Source organism: Brassica rapa, chromosome A01 (assembly GCF_000309985.2).
Source record: "Brassica rapa cultivar Chiifu-401-42 chromosome A01, CAAS_Brap_v3.01, whole genome shotgun sequence".
In the NCBI taxonomy this organism is placed as follows: domain Eukaryota; kingdom Viridiplantae; phylum Streptophyta; class Magnoliopsida; order Brassicales; family Brassicaceae; genus Brassica; species Brassica rapa.
Window position 1 is genome coordinate 25,349,568 of NC_024795.2, and position 22,246 is coordinate 25,371,813.

The 22,246-nt window shown below is 34.6% G+C and overlaps 4 protein-coding genes and 2 long non-coding RNA genes across 12 annotated transcripts; 3 read left to right on the forward strand and 3 right to left on the reverse strand.

The window, feature by feature from the left end:
* The first annotated feature begins 391 nt into the window (after positions 1-391).
* On the forward strand, positions 392-1,015 carry LOC103842029. Its single transcript, XM_009118631.3, has 2 exons — positions 392-653; positions 731-1,015. The coding sequence occupies exons 1-2, from the start codon at positions 492-494 to the stop codon at positions 797-799; spliced, it is 231 nt and encodes a 76-aa protein (XP_009116879.1). The 5' UTR covers positions 392-491; the 3' UTR covers positions 800-1,015.
* Positions 1,016-1,100: 85 nt separating this feature from the next.
* LOC103842047 ((S)-2-hydroxy-acid oxidase GLO1) lies at positions 1,101-6,461 on the reverse strand. Of its 6 annotated transcripts, none has more exons than XM_018654919.2 (12): positions 6,238-6,461; positions 5,984-6,123; positions 2,927-3,051; positions 2,753-2,799; positions 2,582-2,659; positions 2,382-2,506; positions 2,211-2,277; positions 2,061-2,123; positions 1,906-1,975; positions 1,719-1,819; positions 1,540-1,644; positions 1,104-1,461 (listed from the first exon to the last, which is right to left on the reverse strand). In XM_018654919.2, the coding sequence occupies exons 2-12, from the start codon at positions 6,118-6,120 to the stop codon at positions 1,276-1,278; spliced, it is 1,104 nt and encodes a 367-aa protein (XP_018510435.1). In that variant the 5' UTR covers positions 6,121-6,123; positions 6,238-6,461; the 3' UTR covers positions 1,104-1,275. The 6 variants fall into 6 exon arrangements, with proteins under 6 accessions (XP_009116903.1, XP_009116911.1, XP_018510435.1 ...); XM_033281940.1 differs by lacking the exons at positions 1,540-1,644; positions 1,719-1,819; positions 1,906-1,975; ... (4 more) ...; positions 2,753-2,799; positions 2,927-3,051 and adding exons at positions 4,293-4,397; positions 4,486-4,586; positions 4,667-4,736; ... (4 more) ...; positions 5,592-5,638; positions 5,756-5,880 and having other exon boundaries at positions 1,127-1,461; XM_033281934.1 differs by lacking the exons at positions 1,104-1,461; positions 1,540-1,644; positions 1,719-1,819; ... (5 more) ...; positions 2,753-2,799; positions 2,927-3,051 and adding exons at positions 3,833-4,214; positions 4,293-4,397; positions 4,486-4,586; ... (5 more) ...; positions 5,592-5,638; positions 5,756-5,880.
* Positions 6,462-6,668: 207 nt separating this feature from the next.
* LOC103842074 (probable sugar phosphate/phosphate translocator At3g14410) lies at positions 6,669-11,478 on the forward strand. 2 transcript variants are annotated; one of them, XM_033281950.1, is made up of 8 exons: positions 6,669-7,019; positions 9,552-9,574; positions 9,963-10,070; positions 10,164-10,198; positions 10,310-10,422; positions 10,504-10,765; positions 10,837-11,105; positions 11,186-11,478. In XM_033281950.1, exons 1-8 carry the CDS (start codon positions 6,878-6,880, stop codon positions 11,314-11,316), a joined length of 1,083 nt encoding a protein of 360 aa, XP_033137841.1. In that variant the 5' UTR covers positions 6,669-6,877; the 3' UTR covers positions 11,317-11,478. The 2 variants fall into 2 exon arrangements, with proteins under 2 accessions (XP_033137841.1, XP_009116933.1); XM_009118685.3 differs by having other exon boundaries at positions 6,676-7,014; positions 9,547-9,574.
* A 921-nt stretch (positions 11,479-12,399) lies between these two features.
* On the reverse strand, positions 12,400-14,338 carry LOC103842064 (probable 2-oxoglutarate-dependent dioxygenase AOP1). The gene is made up of 3 exons (XM_009118674.3): positions 13,870-14,338; positions 12,941-13,274; positions 12,400-12,857 (listed from the first exon to the last, which is right to left on the reverse strand). The coding sequence occupies exons 1-3, from the start codon at positions 14,253-14,255 to the stop codon at positions 12,600-12,602; spliced, it is 978 nt and encodes a 325-aa protein (XP_009116922.1). The 5' UTR covers positions 14,256-14,338; the 3' UTR covers positions 12,400-12,599.
* Positions 14,339-14,575: 237 nt separating this feature from the next.
* On the forward strand, positions 14,576-15,085 carry LOC117128942. Its single transcript, XR_004452395.1, has 2 exons — positions 14,576-14,948; positions 15,044-15,085. It is a non-coding gene; the product is annotated as an uncharacterized LOC117128942 (long non-coding RNA).
* A 3,711-nt stretch (positions 15,086-18,796) lies between these two features.
* LOC103842089 lies at positions 18,797-21,058 on the reverse strand. The gene is made up of 2 exons (XR_004452396.1): positions 19,127-21,058; positions 18,797-18,970 (listed from the first exon to the last, which is right to left on the reverse strand). It is a non-coding gene; the product is annotated as an uncharacterized LOC103842089 (long non-coding RNA).
* Between the last annotated feature and the right edge of the window lie 1,188 nt (positions 21,059-22,246).

A 22,246-nucleotide genomic window follows, 5' to 3' on the forward strand; every position in this document is an offset into this window, starting at 1 on the left:
TGAATTTTGAATTAATAGTTGACAAAAAAAAGAATTTTGAATTAATATAAATTAAATTCATTAGTTAAAAAATTAATAGATTAGTTAGTTAGTTAGTTCCTTAATTTTAGGTATGATGTATATTTAACAATTAAATTAGATATGAATAGAAATAATATGAAATATAATTAAATATAATGATCCAACCTAGACTATTTGTAAGTAGATAAAAATTGCTTCTGTTTTAATAGTATTGATTAATAACAGTCTCAATACGACGACGTTAGCGTTGTAAACAAACCTGCTGTTTTTGCTATAGCTTGGTGAACAACTTATCGTTTCTTTAGACCATCTATTATTGGGGGGCTCTTTAATAAGTTGTAGAAGGCTTTTAGTGATACAAGGCCCATTAGAACTTCTCAGGCCCAGGAGCACCTTCTTCTTCTTTCTTCCTCGACGGTTAACAAACTCGGAGCGACGGTGTGGACCGTGATCAAACCCGACGGGAGAGGATGATCGGCCGGCGTGCTGGAACTAATCGGATCGGTATGAGGAGGGACGACTCCTATCTGACTCGGTTCGTTGACTCAGTGTTCTCTCTCTTCCGATTAGCTGAGTTTGAGATCCTGTTCGTGCTGTTCTTCATTATAGCCTACGTCATCTTCAAAGATCTGGTAGATTCACTTAACGATCGTACGTAAATTTTGACTCTGTATCGCGTTTTACTGATTTTGATTTGAGTTTTGTGCAGACGGCGAGGCCGGAGTACAATCGGATTCTGGTCGAGAAGCCCGGTGGATCTGACATCTGGCCGTTTTAGTTTGAAAATAATCAAACTCGTGCATGTTTCTGTAGAACGTATGTGCGTGTACACAGCAATGGTGTACTCTTGTGAATGTCACTTTGTTCAATTCTTCAATGTAAGCAATTAGATGCCATTACTATATACACTTGAACATGTACATGTTCATTTAGATCTTTTTGGAATCACAAGAAACTGATATAGATTCATGAGTTTCAGTTGAATTCTAAGCCATTAGGATGTGATGATAGCTAGTTTAATGGTTTTAGTAGTGTATGTGTGTTTAGTTTCATATCTGTTGATTAGATACTTGTCTCTGTTGTTTTAAGAAAGAAGAATGGACTGTAGGTAGAAGAAGCCAAGTAGCATTTTACAGAATCTTTGTATAGGGAGAAACAAGTTTTGAGATAGATAGCAAAGTAGAAAGCCAAGTGACCAATCAGAAGAAATGGACTGTATGTCGAAGAAACCAGTGTTCTGTATTGTTGGTCTCTCTATAACCTGGCCGAAGGGCGTGGAGTGTCCCATTCGGTGGTGATGTGGTTACGGGTGATTTCCTTGAGAGACCTGCACCCACTTAGTGCCATGGTTAGCTCGAACTCATCACGTAGCATTTGAAGCACCTTTCTGACTCCAGCCTCTCCTTCAGCAGCAAGTGAGAACACCACTGGTCTACCAATCTGATACAAAATAATGTGTTATTAGTACTGTCAATGGTTTCAAGCAGCTTTGTGGTAATTTGGAATTATGATGCTTACGAATATCCCTGAGGCTCCAAGTGCAAGTGCCTTGAAGACATCAGTGCCACGTCGAACACCACCGTCCAAGAAGACAGGGATTCGTCCTTGTGTCGCTTTGACAACCTGAACACAGGAGAACAATGCTGAGGTTGCTGACGGAAAACAACTTATATGAGGACACCATTTGGCATTTATACCTCTTCAAGGGCTGAGATTGTTGCGGGAACATAGTCAAGCTGGCGAGCTCCATGGTTAGACACAATGATCCCTGCTGCTCCAGCTTGAATCGCTATCCTTGCTGCAAGAGGATAAGTATAGTTGAACTGGTTAGGTTTTATTGTGAAAGTGAAGTGATAAAAATTTGTTTGTCGGATGGTAACTAACCATCCTCTCCTGTAATAACACCCTTGACAAGAATCGGCATGCTAGTGATTGTCTGGAGCCACTGGACATCCTGTTTGTGCAAATGAAAAGTTAAAAGCTGTCCTAGATCAAGTTTCTGTTTGGTGTCTGTATTTTAAACTATTGTACTCTCGCACCTTCCAGCTTAAGGTACGGTCAATTTGGCCCGCAACGTATGAGGCCAAACCAGAGTCATTGGCCTGCAGGTGGAAACAAAAGAAGCTCAGGAAACCTTTTGAGAATCATGTTCAGACCATAATGCTAGATAGTATCTGATGGATGCTTACCTCGTCCATCTTTCCGAGGTCGAGACCTTCAAAGTTTTTCAATGTCAGGTTTGGAGGCAAAGTGAATCTGTAGCAGGAGAACGCAGAGCAATTTATTTATACGTTCTGGCTATGTATTTGTATATTAATTTACAGTCAGCTCTTGTCACTTTTGAACTGACTTGGCTTTACCTGTTCTTGATATCAGACTCTCTTCGGCCTAGCCTTGGGGTGTCTACAGTGAGAGCAATGGCTTTGAACCCCGCCCTCTCGGCTCTTCTCACGAGCTGCTCAACCACTTTCCTGTTCTTGTATACCTAACTCAGAACAATCATAACGTGTGAGCCATCAACTGCGACCAGATTTATCGACAAGCGAGTAAGATTGCTTACATAGAGTTGGAAGAAACGAATCCCTGGGCCTGTGGAAGCAACCTCTTCAACACTGGAAGTAGCCCATGACGACAGTGTCTGAAACGCAAACCAGATACATGGATTTTAAGATGAATAAACTCCAATCATGGAAAAGTTATAAGAATCATTCTTAATGATGTAATAACATACCATGATGGTTCCAGCTGCAGACGCAGCTCTAGCCGTAGCATATTCCCCTGTATTAGTTTCCCATCACAGTCGTTAGAGCTAAGCCTTAGTCTTTGTCTATACTAAAACTAGTTTCTCACTCTCTACGTAACTTCTTTCTACAACATGTTTCAAGAAATAACAAACGTCGATTACCTTCCGGGTGAGCCATCTTTTGCATGGCAGTAGGAGCAACCATGATCGGCATGGAGATCTTGAAACCCAAGATGGTTGTTGTCATATCAATCTTGCTCACATCAATAAGAATCCGAGGCCTAAAGCTGTTAAACAAACATCCCAAGGTATGTATATCAGATTCACATCTGTTGTAAATAAAACTAATAACAAAAAAGTTGCGTCTTATGAAAAAGAAAAACTGACAGGATCCTAGCGAAAGCGTTTCTGTTCTCTTGAAGAGTCCATTGGTCCTCTGCACCCGAGGCATAGTAGTCGTATACCATCTTAGGCAACTTCTCCTTTGCAATCGCTTCATACTCGGTAACGTTTGTAATCTCCATTTTTCCAAACTGAGCCTCGCGAGAGAGAGATGAAGGTGTTGTGAGTGGCAAAGAAACCTTATATAATTTTTTTTTTTAATATATATCTGAAAGTTTATATATCTGGTTTAGAGTTAAAGTATTTTGTGTGTTGTGACAGTTGAAAAATTGTTGGCAATGGATGAGGTTCTAAAGGTGAAGAATGGATCAGGAGATACGGACAAAGATGAGACGGGATAGTGTGTGTCTAATTCACAAGCAACTTGTGTGTTCCTTAGTTTTTCTTTCATATTATCGTTCTTAAATAAGTAAATAGTAATTCATCAGCCAATTGTTTTTTCTTTTCTTTTTGAAGGATATATATATAAATCCAAGAGATGATGAAAGTGGAATGGTAACGTTCAAGCCCAATCTTGCTTGGACATTTATATGGTAGGTAGAGCCCATAACCTCTCTGGCTCTCTTTAGTATTTACTCTTGAACTTTTGTGTTTGACTTTTGATGATGGTTATACTGTGATTTGTGAACCGAATGCTAGTTGTTGTATAAGGAAGAAGAATGGGACTGAAGGTAGAAGTAGGCAAATAGCATTACAGGGAATCTCTAGTCATTGTTTTGTATTTTGGATACAAGGAGAGACAAGTCTTTTCAAATAAATAGCCAAAGTGATCAATCAGAAGAATATCAATAGGTTTTAATCCATTGCATAGCTCTGTGTTGTTGCTGTTCTCTGGTATGTTGGTTCTTGTTTGTTTGCCTCTCTATAACTTGGGCAAATGGCGTGGAGTTTCCCACTCGGTGATAATGTGGTTCCGAGTGATCTCACTGAGAGACCTGCACCCACTTAACGCCATGGTTAGCTCGAACTCATCTCTTAACATTTGAAGCACTTTTCTGACTCCAGCTTCTCCTTCAGCAGCGAGTGAGAACACCACTGGTCTACCAATCTGATACAAAATAATGTGTTATTAGTACTGTCAATGGTTTCAAGCAGCTTTGTGGTAATTTGGAATTATGATGCTTACGAATATCCCTGAGGCTCCAAGTGCAAGAGCCTTGAAGACATCAGTTCCACGTCGAACACCACCGTCCAAGAAGACAGGAACTCGTCCTTGTGTCGCTTTGACAACCTGAACACAGGAGAAGAGAACTGAAATTGTTGGAAATCACAGTTTCATGAGAATACAAAGTGATGTATTTAGTCCACACTGATCTTACCTCTTCAAGGGCTGAGATAGTGGCTGGGACATAGTCAAGCTGGCGTGCTCCATGGTTTGAGACAATGATCCCTGCTGCTCCAGCTTGAATCGCTATCCTTGCTGCACAAGAATAACAAATAGTTGACCTGGTTAGGTTTTGTTGATGAAAACATTTGTTTTTTCGTCAGATTGTAACTAACCATCCTCTCCTGTAAGAACACCCTTGACAAGAATCGGCATGCTGGTGATTGTCTGGAGCCACTGGACATCCTGTTTGTGTACATGAAAGTTAGTGAGGTCTGAATTGATTTTTTTTTCAAATACTCTGTTTTGCTATGTTATCTTAAGATTTGTTTGGATTCTCTTACCTTCCAGCTCAAGGTACGGTCAATTTGACCAGCAACATATGAAGCCAAGCCAGAGTCATTGGCCTGCAGGTTACAACACAACAAGTTCAAGTAAATATCAGGAAACAATAGTGGATCAGTGCTAGTCTTCAGACTATATAACTAGAAAGATCTGATGGATGCTTACCTCGTCCATCTTTCCGAGGTCAAGACCTTCAAAGTTCTTCAATGTCAAGTTTGGAGGCAAAGTAAATCTGTAGTAGAAAAAACGCACATTGTTACTCTAAAGTTTTTTACCTGTTTGCATGTTTGAATCAAGTTAACTCTTATCACATCTCAGTTGGAGTGGATTTACCTGTTCTTGATATCAGACTCTCTGCGGCCTAGCCTTGGGGTGTCTACAGTGAGAGCAATGGCTTTAAACCCAGCCTTCTCGGCTCTTCTCACGAGCTGTTCAACCACTTTCCTGTTCTTGTATACCTACTCACAACAATATCATAACGTGTGAATCATCACATATGACCAGGTTTTGTCAGGTTGTGTACAACAAGCTGCCTAGATGACTTACATAGAGCTGGAAGAATCGGATCCCTGGCCCTGTGGAAGCAACTTCTTCAACGCTGGAAGTAGCCCATGAAGAGAGTGTCTACAAAACATCATTGAAGAAAATAATTCAAACCAGTGACATGTTTATGCATGGATGGTAGATTCTGAAGACCAGAAAGATTCAAAGTCTTGTTTTGGATGAAAAACAATTTGTGACAATATAAGAACATACCATGATGGTTCCAGCAGCAGATGCAGCTCTAGCCGTAGCATATTCCCCTGTATTAGTTTCCATTATAACAATCCTTAGTCTATGTCCTTAGCAATACTAAAGCATTTTTTTTACTCTCTACAGAACTCTACAAATGTTTTAGGACAAATCAGATGTCTTGTTACCTTCAGGATGAGCCATCTTTTGCATGGCAGTGGGAGCAACCATGATCGGCATGGAGATCTTGAACCCCAAGACGGTTGTTGTCATATCAATCTTGCTCACATCAATCAGAATCCTAGGCCGGAAGCTGTCAAAAACATTTCACAAGGTATCTTATATATCAAATCACACCTCTTGTGAAACCAGTAACAAAAAAAGTAAAATATTTTCTTAAAGAAAAGAAAGCTTACAGGATCCTAGCGAAAGCGTTTCGGTTCTCTTGAAGAGTCCACTGATCCTCTGCACCAGAGGCATAGTAGTCGTATACCATCTTAGGCAACTTCTCCTTTGCAATCGCTTCATACTCGGTAACATTTGTGATCTCCATTTTCTGTCAAAAAAAGAAGTAAAAGACTGGAGTTAGTCACCTTTTGTAGAACTCATACATAGTCACAGCCACGACACAAGTGTCTCTTTTTGGTCTTCAACACAGAAGCTCACACACCTTGATAGGAATGGAGAGGTCCCGGAAGAGATGAAGGGTGACTGTAACGAAGGCTTATATTATATATCCTATTGTTTTATATTTATTTAAGTGTTATATATTTGTCATGTATTAGTTTGTAACATTTTCTTTAATATGGATGAGAAGCTGGAGGTGAAGAATGGTCGAGAGATACGGACAAAGATGAAATGGGTTGTGTTTCTAATCCACAATAGCAACTTGTGTGATCCTTAGCTTTTTCATTCGTATTATCGTTCACATTCTCGAGGAAAAAGTTATTATTTCCATAAACCAATCATTTTATTTCTTTGCTGAAAGAAGATAAATCCAAGAGTAGATGGATGACATAAAAAACCAATCATTTTCTTTACTTTTGGAAGGACATAAAATCCAAGAGTAGATGAATCACTTGATGAACCTTGAGAGAAAACAGAAATGTAAAAGCGTGCGAGGAAGAACATCCATGGGCCTTAAAAGAAGCTTAAAAATCCAAACGTAATGGGCTTCTCATGTGACTAAAAGCCCATAAGAACGCTTAGTCAAAGCGGGACCCACTTAATGAAGTTCCTGTGCTCGCCGTTTTTTCCCTTATACGTAGCTCGTTTGCGAAAATGGAAAATTGAAAAGCTTCAGTGAATGAATGAAGGAGAGAAGACGAAGCAAAGTCTTAATCAGCGATCATCACAGTCGATCGGATTCAATGGCGGCGGATCGGAGCAAAGGCGTAGTGAGAGACGAGTTCGCGACCTATGCTTACATTCTTCTCTACATCGCTCTCTCTATGATACAGTAAAACGTAACAGGGAAAGTAGAAGAAGAACAGTAACTCGTATGATTCGATCCAATGTATTACACAAAGAATCGCTCTCTCTCCTGCCAAGAGTTTACATGTAGAAACAACTCAAAAGCAAGGATGAGGAATCCATGGTGATTTTCTAGGAAAATCACAGAGAAACAAACCAGAGAAGATGCGAAGAAGATAACAAACTTTCTTGATATTTTTTCGATGATCCTAACTTCTGTTTTCTCAAGCTATATAATTGCTTCCTCTTGCTGACGTGGCTGAGATGACGTGGCTCTCTTAGTATCTTCTTTTCCTATAGCAAATCCTCCCTCTTTGAGAAAACCTTGACCACAAGGTTTTGAAGAACCAACAACTCGTGTCCACAATTGCAGCAGAAATGAAGATTTGACACTACTCTGGCCATTGGTACGTCTGTTGTCTAGTTCTTTAAGTGCTCTACTGGCCAGTGATAGTAAGGCCAGCAACATGAAAGTTCTTCTCCTGTATCTCCAGTGTATCAGCCTCGTGTGCAAACAGGTTGCGTAACAGGTCTCGTGTTGTTGTTTCGTAATGTTGCAATAACTTTGAACTTAAACATCCAGTTCTTGCAGAACCGTCTCTCCCAGTTACCATCATGTAACCTGAGGCACTTGCTTCGACAATCCAGAATTATTTGCTCCAGATATAAGTGTGTGTGGTCAGTTCGTAACACCACTGTCTTGTTGAGTATTGGCTGTTCTGCATCAAACGTGTTGTCATCCCTTGCCATGATCACGATCATTGGAACTGAAGTTTCTGTCATTACAGTCACAACACTAACAACAACTTCTTCATTGTAGATATGGTCTCCAACCATCCGATAATCTCCTTTTTGACAAAACCATCTCACCGGTATTATTGAGTTTCCGAAGAGAAGAAGCTCACTCTCATTTCCCCTGTAGCTCTGCTTAGTACCTGATTCCTCTTCCCAAGCAGCCTTGAGTTTTTCACATTGTAAAGGAAACATCAATCTCAGTTTGAACAACAACCATGAGCACTTCTGTTTACTCCAGTGAGCTAAACTCTCTGCCACTTTAACCATCACCGTATCAATGAGGATAGGTGGATAGGGACATGTAGGATCAGACTGGTACTGAACGAGATTCTTCCCCAAGTCTGAGAAGGGTACTATCTTTTTCTCAACGTGAGCTTCAGAACTGAAGAACCATGACTGTTGTTGACTTCTCCAACGACCACAAGTGCTCATTTTCTCCAATGATCCCACATGATCACTAGCACATAGACTGTTGGAGGTTTGGTGCTTTACTCTCATAGATGTATAATGATCATTTTGTGGCAGGAATCTCCCTAGGTCCTCCATTTTATACTTAAATTTCCAGTTCTTGTGACACCTCGGTTGCTTCCTTTTACAACCAACCCTTTGAAGCAAAAGATCAAACAAGTGGTGTGCAACTAGCTCAGCCTCAGCATCTGCTGATTTTTGAATCAATTCTTCCCCCATGTCAACATCCAAAACGTATGTGTGTTCTACCCTTGGAGATTTCCACTCATCAACTCTCAGTTTGTCAAAATCTCCATGTAATTGCAAGCTTTTGTTCTCAAGAAACACATATTCCAATCTTCCTATCCTATGGCATGGTTCCAAAAGAGAAATTGGTACCTCGTTTACTAGCGATTCAATCTGCTCTGGATCCTCTGAATTCACATCTACATCAAGAGTCAAACCAGTCGACTCCATCTTGGTAGTTAAATCACTTTCATCTCGTATGTGAATCGCTGAAACTGATAAGGACTGAACTTGCGACTCTGAAACAGCAGGATTAGGCATCGTCATCTCTTGAATCACATCGGCCTTCCTGACCTTAAGTGCCACTAACCAATTATGCGTTGATACGTCCCTCTCCGTCTGCAATCTGATCCGTTCCGGATCATCTCGTTCACCAAACATACGTATCAAGCTACTCTTTAGTTCGTCCCAAGTTTCAAAATACTTGATTTCTTCTCGTTGATGAACAAAAGATTCTGCTTTACCTCCAAGAAGATACACAGCTAACGCTAATTTGTTCATATCCGAGTAGTCATCACAAGCAAATTGATCTTCCAACTTTGAAATCCAAGGACGCAAATCGCAGGAAACACCTTCGAAGACTTGGAACTCAACGCCTGCCATTGATTCCGAGGTTCGACTGGCTCTGATACCTTTGATACAGTAAAACGTAACAGGGAAAGTAGAAGAAGAACAGTAACTCGTATGATTCGATCCAATGTATTACACAAAGAATCGCTCTCTCTCCTGCCAAGAGTTTACATGTAGAAACAACTCAAAAGCAAGGATGAGGAATCCATGGTGATTTTCTAGGAAAATCACAGAGAAACAAACCAGAGAAGATGCGAAGAAGATAACAAACTTTCTTGATATTTTTTCGATGATCCTAACTTCTGTTTTCTCAAGCTATATAATTGCTTCCTCTTGCTGACGTGGCTGAGATGACGTGGCTCTCTTAGTATCTTCTTTTCCTATAGCACTCTAGCGGTCAAATCTTCTTCAATAAGGTTTTAACACTTTTAACTTCAATCTCAAAACCTGGATCTGTGTTCTCATCATCGTATATAGTTCTTATGCTATTTAGAATCGTGATCTGATCCGCTAGATTAAGCTGCCTGTGTGGAAGCAATGTGTATTGCTATTGTGAAGTCTAGGAAGCTCAAACCAAAGAAAGATTATATATTAATCATATTTTGAGAAGGATTTGTTGATTTAGATATATAAGATTAGTGAATCCTCATACGGCACTCTAGAATATCTCTAATATTTCTCATAGTTGTAATATCATAATTGTCCGGCTTTAGAAAAAAAAAGAAGATTTATATAAGATTTAGATAAGTTTTATTTCTAGTTGAAATAGATCACTAACGGTTTTGAGTCTCTGTGACTGTGCAGTGGGTATTGTCATCTAAAGAAATAAACTTTCCTTATCCGCTTGGTTTGACTTTACTCCATATGATTTTCTCCTCTGTCTTGTGCTTTCTTCTTACCAAAGTCCTCAAGGTACTTTCCAGTCTTGCAATCATCTTTCTTTATTTGCTTCATCATAATTTAGAATGTAAAGATTCTAACTTTTGGTCTTTTTTTTTAATGAAGATCTTCAAGGTTGAGGAAGGAATGACATTAGAAATGTAAGGAAGAATAAGACTTTGTAAGCATTTTTGATTTTCGAGTAGTTGAAAATACCAACCACGCTACTCATCTTTGGTTTAGTAATAAACATTGTTGTTTTATGTACTCAGATATGTTACCTCAGTTATTCCAATAGGTGCCATGTTTGCCATGACCCTCTGGTTGGGCAACACTGCCTATCTCTACATTTCAGTTTCTTTTGCCCAGATGCTGAAGGCTATAAGTAAGTTCATGTTGTCTACTTACATCTTAGTGAGCTGGACTGTTGTGGATACCGATGCATTCTTGAATCATATACTTGCAGTGCCTGTTGCTGTGTTTGTTCTTGGGGTAGCTGCTGGGCTTGAGATGATGAGCTGCAGGATGCTTTTGATTATGTCTATCATAAGTTTCGGTGTTTTGGTAGCCTCTTATGGGGAACTGAACATCAACTGGATCGGTGTAGTTTACCAAATGGGTGGAGTCGTTGGAGAAGCACTGCGGCTTATCTTCATGGAGATACTTGTCAAGAGGAAAGGCATTAAGTTAAACCCAATCTCTCTCATGTACTATGTCAGCCCCTGCAGGTAAGAAGAAACACATCTTCAGTTCTCTCTCATTGTGCAAAAGCCTAAGGGTGTTCTTTATCTCTATGTAGTGCTGTTTGCTTGTTTCTACCGTGGATCTTTCTAGAGAAGTCGAAGATGGAGGGAAACAGCACATGGGACTTCCATTTCGTAGTATTGACTCTTAACTCGCTTTGTACATTCGCTCTCAACTTGTCGGTGTTCTTGGTGATCTCTCACACGAGTGCTCTCACTATCCGAGTTGCTGGCGTTGTCAAGGACTGGGTGGTTGTGTTGGTCTCAGCTCTTCTCTTTGCAGACACAAAACTCACTGTCATCAATCTTTTTGGTTACGCCATTGGTAAGTCGTCAAGAAACTCCTCACCATACCAACGAGTTTTTGCTTCTCTTATAACTCTGCTTTGTGTGTTTCACATGCAGCTATTGCCGGTGTAGCGGCTTATAACAATCATAAGCTGAAGAAAGAAGCTTCTCCTCGAGTAACCACCGAAACTCCAGGAGATGATAGTGAATCTATAGCGCTGGTGTCACAGGCTAATACAGAGAGATGATGATGATGATGATGATGTTGTCTCTCATCAGTCTTGAAGGGTAACCTTTGATTGTTTTATGATATGTACCTTCCGAATTCTATAACTCATACGAACTACTCTGTACCTGAAAGGTAAGAAAGATTAATCGATTTTTCCAATTCTCATGACATTTAGTCACAATAATGCATTTTCCATGTAGTTGATATATATGAACGTTGACCCAATATATATCCTTCAACATAAAGCCCGAGAAAGAGTTACCATTTAATAAACGAAAAACTAAATGGAGGAATTGAATAAATAAATAATATGAAATTTTGGTTAATTTATTTTGTAAAAAAAAAATTTTAATGCGAAAAAGAGAAGAATAGTGGGAATTTTTTTTTTTTTTGACATCAAATAGTGGGAATCTATGTTAATAATTTGACAAAACATTAAACTTCATTTATTTAAAATTTTAACCGTTAAAAGTCTTAACACACTCCTAAGTATTCATACTTCATCACAACATATCCCCTTGGTTGTGTGATACAGAGAGAAGGGATAAATATTTTTCCCTGTGAGTGTTGAGTAAATTTTTGGTCTCCTTATTTTTTGTATTGCAAGAAAAAATTGACGTTCTACCTAATCAATGTACAGTCACATTGTAATGGGTCCTGCTAAAAATAGTTAATTAATAGTGTGTTAGGTACATAACTATATAATAATGGAGAAATTTAAAATTATGTAAGTAGCAATGATGTGATTTAGTTAATAAAATAGTGTAAGATTTTGGTATTACAAGATTACGTTTTTCAGGTGGACTGGTAAGAGAAGAAACTTTCAACCTAAAGAGCACTTCCAATGTGGGTTCTTCCCCTACATAGCCTTTCTATACATTGCCTTGAAGAGGCTAGGAAGCTTGAGATGGTTTTGGCGTCTTCTCTCCCACCAATCCCTGGATAAAGCAACAAAGCAGTCAAAGAAGACGAGATGACCAATAGTATAATGCATGCATGCGTATGTATATTTGAGAAAATGAAGGGTTTAATTAGTCAAATGTTCCGGAAACATCTGAAAATGAAACATCGCCATATCAGTTTCTACGTCTACATCCGTCTATTAATTAATTCCACGATCAACACATTTATTTTGGAGTTTCAGTAAGTCAAGGTTTTATTACAAGCTCAAGAGCCAACAAGACAAAGTTAAAATAATAACAAACCACCTCAAGAACAAAATAAACAAGCATATTAAGCTAGCTAGTGATCAAATGATACATATATACATTGCTTTATTTATTTGCAAGGAATCAATCTTATTTAGAGAGAGCAATAAGCCTTGAGAGCAGATAAATCCCTCGTATGGGTATCGGACCTATTGATGATGTTGAACTTGAAGTAAGCGTCAAAATTAAAAGGCTTATAGAGACGAGGATAATCATCATCGACCATCTCCTCGAGTGCATTTATGAACAGTCCTTCTTTGGGAAGCACGAACAGTCCAGCCACGTGCCGATCTTTCTTTCCGGTTATTACCACACGGTGAAACGGAGGAAACACCCTACCATTCAGTAGTACCTACAAAACCAATATATGATGATGTTGATAGAATAATCAAAAATGATTTTACATTATTGAGACTCATGGAAGCTTAATTTTACATGAAGTGAAGCTCCGGCTATAACGAGGAAAGAAGAGTCTTGAGATGGCTTAGCTTTGATCCACTCTTCACCATCTTTGGCTTTGATCTCCACGCCATCTACTACGTCATTTTGACAAAGTATTGTAAGGAAATGGCTATCGGTATGAGGGTTGAGGCCTGGCTGCTCCTCTGCGTTTTCGTTAAGTCCTCTATATTTGATGAGACGAAAGTGCTTCCTCGCTGAGTTAAGGTGCTCCTCGACGTATTTCTCGAGACCGAAACTCTCCATGATCATCGTCCTCACCTTCACGTCTAATGCTATTAAATTTTCCGCGAATGACTGAACATTCTTGCTGCAAGAAAGAGATACAAAATTTACAGAAGTATTATTTATTTCACCTATTTTTGTATTAGAGTTTATTTATTTCATCTATGTTTTATATTTTTCTGTTGGGCATAAATTAAATTAGGAGTAATTCCACCGGGATATAGCAGGATGCCGATATCATGTTTCCAGGTTTCCAACTTCTGCCTTCTGGATCAGACGTTTCTCTTGTTTCCAAGTTAAAAAGAAAAAAAGAAAATATCCAGATAAACAGATTCTTTTTCACATCTCCAGATATAGTGAATATAACATAAGTCTCACCAATGATATAAACATGGTTAAAACACTAAGAGAGAAAGCTATTGGATATATACAAAAAGTAGATATTTAAAACTAGGATTTATACTCTAAACATTGTATTCATGTTATTAAAATCAATAAAACACTATTTGATCTTTTTGATTGTTTTATTTCTTGTTTCCGTAGTATTAGAAAGAATCCAATATTATTTTAATTTGACATTTTCAATCCTGATAATTTATATATATATACTTTCTAACGAGAAATGATATATAACATTGATTGATAATTAAAAACAAGGGCATATAATTAAGATAGAGAACCTGAAGGTGATGTTGCCTTGAGGCCAAAGCTTGTAGGTTAATTCGTCGACACTTTGAGGATTATTTGCACCGTCACAGCCAATAGCCTCGTATAAAGGTAGAGTCGGATGCTGACCAGCGTATCCTTTGTAGATTTTGTCAGACTTTGTTCTCAGTTTGGTTTCAACAGGTAAATCAAAAAATTCCTCCGAGGCCTCGAACAGCGCCTTCCGTAGCTCCACTGAAGCTCCGTTGAACAAGGCCTCGAAACATCCGTACTCTTCTAGGGCTGTTCGGACTTGGGCTCTCACCGACTCCCACTCTGGAGTTGCCGGTTTGAGGTTTGGAATCGAGAAGTCGATGACTGGAAGGGTTAGGTGACATTGGGTTTTCGAACTTATTGTCATTAGTTTTTTATTTTTTAAGAATTAAGAGTGTATTTTACCAAAAAATAAATAAATTAAGAGTGTAGTTTGTATTTGTGAATATTTTGAAGACTCGGTTGGTTATTATATAGCAAGATGAAGTTGATGTACTACCAAATCAATACAGTCACATTATAATTCACATGTCATGAATCACGGGTTGCGCTAAAAGTAGTTAATTAATACTCAATGTGTTAGGTAAATAACTATATAATAATGGAGAAAGTTGAAATTTGCGTAAGTCACTTACGCAATGATGTGATTTAGTTAACAAAACAGTGTAAGATCAAAAAACAGTGAACAACTGAGAAAGAATTGAGATGATTATGCAATATATTGATCGCCGGTAACTGTCGCTACTGTTAGTTAATCCACTTTAGTGGTTGCCGTAAAAAACAGCGGCTTCCATGACTGTCGCTGGCCGCCATTTTTCTGACGTGTCCTTTGATATTAGTCGATCTCTTTCAGCTGACGCTGCGGCTAAGAAACGAACAGGGCCATAATATTTTTATTGTCTAATTCTGCATCACTACACTAACGGTCTTTGTGTGTCTCTGACTGTGCAGTGGGCATTGTCGTCTACAAAAATAACGGTATTTTTATCCGCTTGGATTGACTTTACTCCATATGATCTTCTCCTCTGTCTTGTGCTTCCTTCTCACCAAAGTCCTTAAGGTACTTTCCAATCTTGCAATGTATCTTCCTTTCTTTGTTTCATAAGTTAGATGAATGTTAAAGATTCTAACTTTTGGTCTCTCTTCTCCATGAAGATCTTCAAGGTTGAGGAAGGAATGACATTAAAAATGTAAGGACAACAAGGCTTTGTAAGCAATTTTGAATTCTATAACTCTGTACCTGAAATGTAAGAAAGATTAATCGAGTTTTAGTCATGTACTTAATATATATATATATATATAAATATATATGAACGTTGAGCGAATATATATCATTCAAATAAAGCCAGAAAAAAAAAAAGAATAATAGTCTATTTTATTGTATTTTATTTTTCCTAAAATGTGGTGAAGTCTATCCATACTTTAGAAGAAAAAAACAAAAAGGCATTTACTAGCTTTAAAGTCCAATGCCTTAATCAGAGATTTAATTGCAAGGGACTTTTCGTTTCACCATATGTCATCTCCATCCCGTCGATCCATCTGTATGATCCATTCAGTTGATCCTTTTATTTTTGAATAACTAATAATTTCATTGCAAAGAAAAGTTTACTATAAAAAATTCTACTTGCATCTCCTTTTCCATCCAGATGATACATTCATATTTTGTGAGACTGTTTGTTTGTCTATACATATGACTCAGCTCATCTAAGTCATCCGCATGAATTTGTGTTTGTTTCTTTAGTTTTATTTTCATCCACATGAGTTCAGTAAATAAATTATTAATATACCCATGTTTTGATTTAATCATATTTTGATATTAATTTTTACTATATTAACTTTTTATTATTTAGTCTAAAATATGTTTTCATTGAAATTATTTTAAAATTTAGATTTTCCAGTTTTGGCAGAAAAATGAAAGTTTTTGGTTTTGGAAGGAAAATGAGATTTTCGGTTTTAGCAGAAAACACAATTTTTATGTTGGTGGGAAAATGAATTTTTAGGTTTTGGCGGAAAAATAAGATTTTCTAGTTTTGGAGAAAAATAGGATTTTCTGGTTCTAGTGGGAAAATGCGATTTGTTGGTTCATGCGAGGAAACAAGATTTATAGGGGTTTCCAGGAAAACAAGATTTTTTTTTATTTGGTGGAAAAACGTGATTTTTTTATTTTTTCTGGAAAACAAGATTTTTTTTGGTTTTTCTGGAATGAAATTTTCAAATTTGACGGAAAATGGATATTTTTTTTGGTTTCGGCGGGAAACCCCAATTTTCGATTTTGGTTCATTATGAGAATTTTTGGTTTTAGCGGAAAACCCTAATTTTCGATTTTGGCGGGAAAATGTTTTTTTTTGTGGTTTTGCCGGCAAATGAGATTTTTGATTTTTGCGGAAAAACAACATTTTCTGGTTTTAGCGGAAAAACTGACTTTTCTTGTTGTGAAGGAAAAACATAAATTTCTAGTTTTGGAGGAAAAATACGATTTTTTGGTTTTGACAAAAAAAATAAGATTTTTTTTAGTTTTGGCAGGAAACGAGATTATTGTTTTTGCGGGAAAAAATATTTTTTGGTTTTTGCGGGAAAAAGAGATGTTTTGGTATTGGCAAAAAAACGAGATTTTCAGTTTTGACAAGAAAAACGCTATTTTTGGTTTTGGCGAAAAAATACGTTTATGTGGTTTTGTCATATTTTGGTGAGTGACTAAATGATTTTAGGTTTAGGTTTGTAATTTGTCAATTATATTATAGGTATAATAGATATTATACCATTTTTGCAAAACATCACATCGAGGTGACTTGTACATTTAATGCATAAACAAACAAAACTCTTATCTCCATCCAGAAGAATCATCTGGATGGAGAAACGAACAGCCTCGAAATCAGAATGTTAATTGTCCAAATAGAACATACGACTACAATAAATTTATGGGCCGAATTTAATTGAATGTGAGATAGTTTATGTAGAGTAACCGATAGATCAAGTCCAGAACTCACCAAGAGCTCGAGAACCGGTAAATCCAAGCCTAGAGGATGCCACGAAAGAAAAAGGATCAACCTGAAGAAAAGAAATTCAATGGTGGATGATAATGAACATGATGAATATAGAGAATTAGTGTTTAGAAGATAATATTTGTGTTTGATTGATTCTCTCTTAAATGAGAAAGATTACATATAATGTTTAAAACATTGATCTTTTTAGCCCATAACTTGTCTTGCTGGGAGCTGCTATATCAAACCAAACCCAAAAGCTTTCTTACACATATCTCCGAGTTGTCTGATGAGTGCAAAATAGTCAAGAAGAAGTCTTGTCTTTATCATCTTTTATCTTCTGGTAATGGGTCCCACACATAAACAATACCAATCAAAATGTAAGATGTTTAAGAAATTTTTTGATGATTTTAAAATAGAAGATATTTTTAATAATCTAAGTAATTTTTTTTATTTTATTATAAATGTGCAACCAATTATATATTGTGGTGTTTTTTTTATAATTGGTCAACTTAATTTAAGTTTATATTTTTATTGATGCTTTTTATGGAAAAATAACATTCTTAATACTAGAGTTTTCGTCCAAAACATCCTACATTTTTAAATGGAGGGAGTAGATTTTGTCAAACTTCCCATATAAGGATAAACTAGATTTTGACCCGTGCAACCGCACGGGTGTTTGTTTTCACTTTTCTATACATAAATTATTGTTTTAGAACATAAGTGGTATATATTTTTAATGTTAATCATATACTTAAATATTTATATAACTATTTCAAATACAATAATTTTATAATTTACATGTTATAATTAATTAATTGTTTAAACCTTATGTATTTACCACTTCTTATTATATATTTATCTTATTGTATTTGCATTTAGTTATTAAGCAAATTAATATATTCATGAGAAAATGTATTTAAAAAATATTTTGTATTTAATTTATGCTAAATTCTGACCCGTATTTCAAAATTGGATTTCTTTTTACCAATATTTTTATGCTTATTCATTTTAAATAATTTATTATTGTATATATAAAAGTGTAAGATATGTTAATTTTTAGACATGTATTATATAGTTTGTTAATTTTAAGTCGTTCTATCATCATATTATATTTTTAATAAATAGTTTATATTTATAAAAATAAAATTTATAAATTTATCAATTGAATATAATTTTATCATATTTATTTTAGTATAATAATTATATTTTAACATGATCATGACTATAAAAGTAGATAAAATATAATATAATTTATTTATTTTCATTTCTAAACGATAACTTAAAATACATTAAGTTATTTTTTAAATATTACACAAATTTATTAGAATTTTTAAAATATAATATATAAATATATATTATATTTAAAATGAAAATATATTATGATTAAAGTAGTTACAAAGATTTTATTTTATTAACTTTAAAGAAATACATGTTAATTTTTATACATGTATTATAAAGTTTGATAATGTTAACCCATCTTACCAACATATTAGATTTTATTTTTGAACATAAATATTTTATAATTACGAAAATAAAATATATAAATATGTAAATTTAATACAATTTTATTATATTTAGCTCAATATAATAATTTTAATTTAATATGATTGATTATGATTATATAATAACTAAAATATTATAGATTTTTTATTTTTTATTTTATATAACTGAATATATTAATGTATAATAATATTTTTTAAACTAATTTCAAAATTAGTGAAAATATTTAAATATAATTTCAAAAATGAAAATCTTGTAAAAATCTTTTTAAACAGATTTGTTAGAATTTTAAAATAAATATATTTATATTTAAAATGAAAAGATATCAAAAGATACTATGATTAAAATATTTTAAAAATTATATTTATTATTAGTCTGAATTAAAATATAGTATGAATTTCTATGAACAAGTCCATTAAATCCATTTTAAAAAAATCACACATGAATCAAGGTTGTGACTTCTGTTTTAATATATAAGATAAACTCAAAACATGATCAAGAACACAAAAGCTACATAAGCAGAGCATATGATTGTTTGACTTTACTTCTCCGCAACTTCAATCCACTTCGATAGAGCTTCCATAGCCATCCTCAAAAACTGAAGCGCAGTCATAAATTCGTTAAAACCCCCACACAGAGTTATTTAACAAGAGACATGAAGTTCTTCATTTTGTCTCTCTAGTCACTATGTCCATCAAACAACTTATTGGACCAATCCATTCCCATGTAACTTTGTGAAGAGAAAAAAACTCACCAGCTCATCCTTTTTAGCAATATAAGCTGCATTTCTCTCAAGAACCCGTTTCTTCAATCTCTCACATTCCACTTTTTATTTGTGAAGTTGCTTTCTTATCTGGCACACCTCCTCAGCTTTTTTCATCAATCAGAAATTTACTCATTTCTCATCAAAAATTGGAAATTTCCAAGGATTTTAAAATCAACACTTACTTATTACCCTGCTTATGGTTAGCGTACCACATTGCACCGGCTAGTAGTAGGAAAGCCTGGCCTGGTTTCTCCGCGACCTCTTCTACCAACACACGTTAAATGAATTGGCCAATCCTACCCTGCAAATATTAGTCAAACAAAATCAATACAAAACCCAAATACGGGAGACGGAAGAATGTCGTTTCAATTACATTAGCAACAGAGGATCCTACACTCCGCATCACCATCTTTTGGGTTTCTTTTCGTCCTGCCTAATCTTCATACTAAATCCAGTGATTCAAATAACGTGCCTCCATGAGAAATAGCAATGGTATAAGGCGGTTATCCCAAATTCTTATTTTCGAATTGCTTCTTGAAGACTGAAAATAAATTGACAGTAATATAACGTTCAAAAAAAAACATAACAGTAATACATCGCAGCATAATAAATTAGATTTGGTGAAGAGGACAGATATGTACCGTCTCTTAACTTACCTCAAAAGCCAGAATTTAAGGGTGGGTCTCTAGGTTTTGCTGTTTGGTTCCAAACGTTGGATTTCTTTCATATTCTGCAAAGTTTATGAATTTGCAAATTAAAATAAATTTAAAATGCATAGCTTTATCTATCACTTTATTTTATATATTTCTTTTTATCGTACTATTTAAAGTAATGAAGATTATATCTAGATTAGACCTGATATTTTTTTTTGATTCAGTTCATCTCAATTAGAAAAAAACATTAAATATTTTAATTATATTTGTCTCAAAAACTTCATTTCCATCTTTTTGTTCTGTTTGAATTAAGAAAATGCATCATAATTTGTTGGAAAAATTATTATTTTTAGGCCAAATAATGGAATTATGTCCCATTAGACTAATTTCATATATTTTATGTCCCATTAGGCTAATTATTTTCAAAATAGCAATAATTCCCTTAATTTCAGTTATAAATTAAAATTAACAAAACAATTGTTAAATATTAAAATATAATAAATAATTAAAGTAATTAGAATTAAAAACATTAAAATCATCAAATAAAAAAACTGATTATTTTCTTCCCATATTTTTTTTTTTGAAAAATCGATTTTTCATATATGGAAACTAAATATTTCCAAATAACTTCTTCGTATATTTTTTGGAACTGATTATTCTTATTCATAGAATAGTAATGTGTAAATTTCAATTTCTACATGTTTTAGATTTATAGTAATCTGTGGATTTTGATTTCTACAAATTTTAGAACGATAGGTTAAGTACCGAATGTGTATTCGAAATATTTATAGAGTATTATTATTTACGTAGATCACGTATTCTAAACATAGTAGTTTCAATGTAAAAAAGATTTTATTTTCTACTTCGTAGAATGCCAATTCTACTTTATGTAGAACATAATCTCAAATAATGATTTAGACATTTTTAGAACTGGAAAAATACCACTAAGTTCATATTTCATCAGTAATTACTATTTTTTCAATTTTTTTGGTTTGTAAAACTATTTATTTAATTTATTTTCAAAATTACTAGATGGCATTAGAAGCAAATATGATACAAAATATAAATTAGTACTAGATTTTGACCCGCACGTCTGTGTGGGTGTATTTTAAAAAAAAAATATATGATGCTATTTGATTTTTATGTCACTATTTAGGGTTAGACAAAAAACTCGAATTCGAAAAATTGAACCGATCCCAATCTGAATAAGTAGTACTAAATCCGAACCGGAATTGATTAAATATCCGAATTATTCAAAATTTTGGTATTTGAAGAACTGAAATCTAATCCGATCCGAATTGAAGTATTTTGGGTATCCAAATTAGAGTTATATAGGTATATATATTTAATATATATAAAAACATCCATAATATATATGATACTTTTAAGTTCGCATAAATTATTGAAAATATATAAAAATAATCAAACTTAAATATTTTTAATAGTTAAAAAATACTCAAAACTCCAAAAATACTTAAATAATTATTAATTATCTATCCAAATATTTTAACCAAACCTATTTAAATTGGTTATCCAAATCTGAACTAAATCCTCAAAGATCTGAACTGAACACGAAATCCCCAAAAGACTCGGAAACAAACCCGAACGCCCACCCCTAATCACTATTATATATATATATCCTATATGTGTCATCATAGGTTACAAAATATGTGTTATCATATAATTAATCGTATTTTATATGTACCATCAAATAAGTTTTCTTATAATTAATAATATTTTACACGTACAATCATATAAATAATCACATATATTATATTTTTAAATTTAATGTGAAATATAAAAACCATAATTTAAGTTGGTCTTTGAAATTGGATTTTGTATTGTATTGTTCTTATATATATTGAAAACATTTTTATAATAGTTATTTGAAAATATGTTAGTGAAAATCAAATTTTGAATACATGTATATTTTTGAATGAATTTTTAATATAAATCAATTTTAAATTATTATTTTGATTTGAATATATATATCAAGTAACATTGACCCATTATTTTTTAATATAATGTAATGGACTTCCAATTTTTTTAGTAGCATAAGCCCGATATTTTTTTCCTGACTTACTGCTATCCATGTTTCCAAACAATACTATTTTTTAACTACTATCCATATTGCCAAACAATCTCAATGTGTACTTCAACTTTAATAATATAGATAATGAGACATTGTTATCATTTTGGCCTAAAATACAATTTTCCTAATTTGTTTTGGGCTTTGAAAAACGCTTTAAATTGCTGATCAATAAATTAGATTTAGTTTTGATTCAGTAACTCTGTTAATTTAGGTATGTTTGGATCACATATCAGTAGGAATGTTCAATATGGTAAAACTGAACCGTACCGAACCGAACGAAATAGACAATATGGTTTGGTTTTGGTATATACCATATAAACCGAATGGATATAATTTTATAAAAACCGTAGGATTTGGATATGG

Coding starts and splice junctions, on each gene's coding strand:
- LOC103842029 (XM_009118631.3), top strand. CDS start 492: ATGATCGGCCGGCGTGCTGGAACTAATCGGATCGGTATGAGGAGGGAC. Junction 654..730: donor ACGTCATCTTCAAAGATCTG/GTAGATTCACTT, acceptor AGTTTTGTGCAG/ACGGCGAGGCCGGAGTACAA.
- LOC103842047 (XM_009118655.3), bottom strand. CDS start 3,288: ATGGAGATTACAAACGTTACCGAGTATGAAGCGATTGCAAAGGAGAAG. Junction 3,052..3,151: donor AACGCTTTCGCTAGGATCCT/GTCAGTTTTTCT, acceptor TTTGTTTAACAG/CTTTAGGCCTCGGATTCTTA. Junction 2,800..2,926: donor AAAGATGGCTCACCCGGAAG/GTAATCGACGTT, acceptor AAACTAATACAG/GGGAATATGCTACGGCTAGA.
- LOC103842074 (XM_033281950.1), top strand. CDS start 6,878: ATGAAGGAGAGAAGACGAAGCAAAGTCTTAATCAGCGATCATCACAGT. Junction 10,071..10,163: donor TTCTTACCAAAGTCCTCAAG/GTACTTTCCAGT, acceptor TTTTTAATGAAG/ATCTTCAAGGTTGAGGAAGG. Junction 10,199..10,309: donor GAAGGAATGACATTAGAAAT/GTAAGGAAGAAT, acceptor TTATGTACTCAG/ATATGTTACCTCAGTTATTC.
- LOC103842064 (XM_009118674.3), bottom strand. CDS start 14,255: ATGACAATAAGTTCGAAAACCCAATGTCACCTAACCCTTCCAGTCATC. Junction 13,275..13,869: donor CAAGGCAACATCACCTTCAG/GTTCTCTATCTT, acceptor TCTTTCTTGCAG/CAAGAATGTTCAGTCATTCG. Junction 12,858..12,940: donor TAGCCGGAGCTTCACTTCAT/GTAAAATTAAGC, acceptor TTGGTTTTGTAG/GTACTACTGAATGGTAGGGT.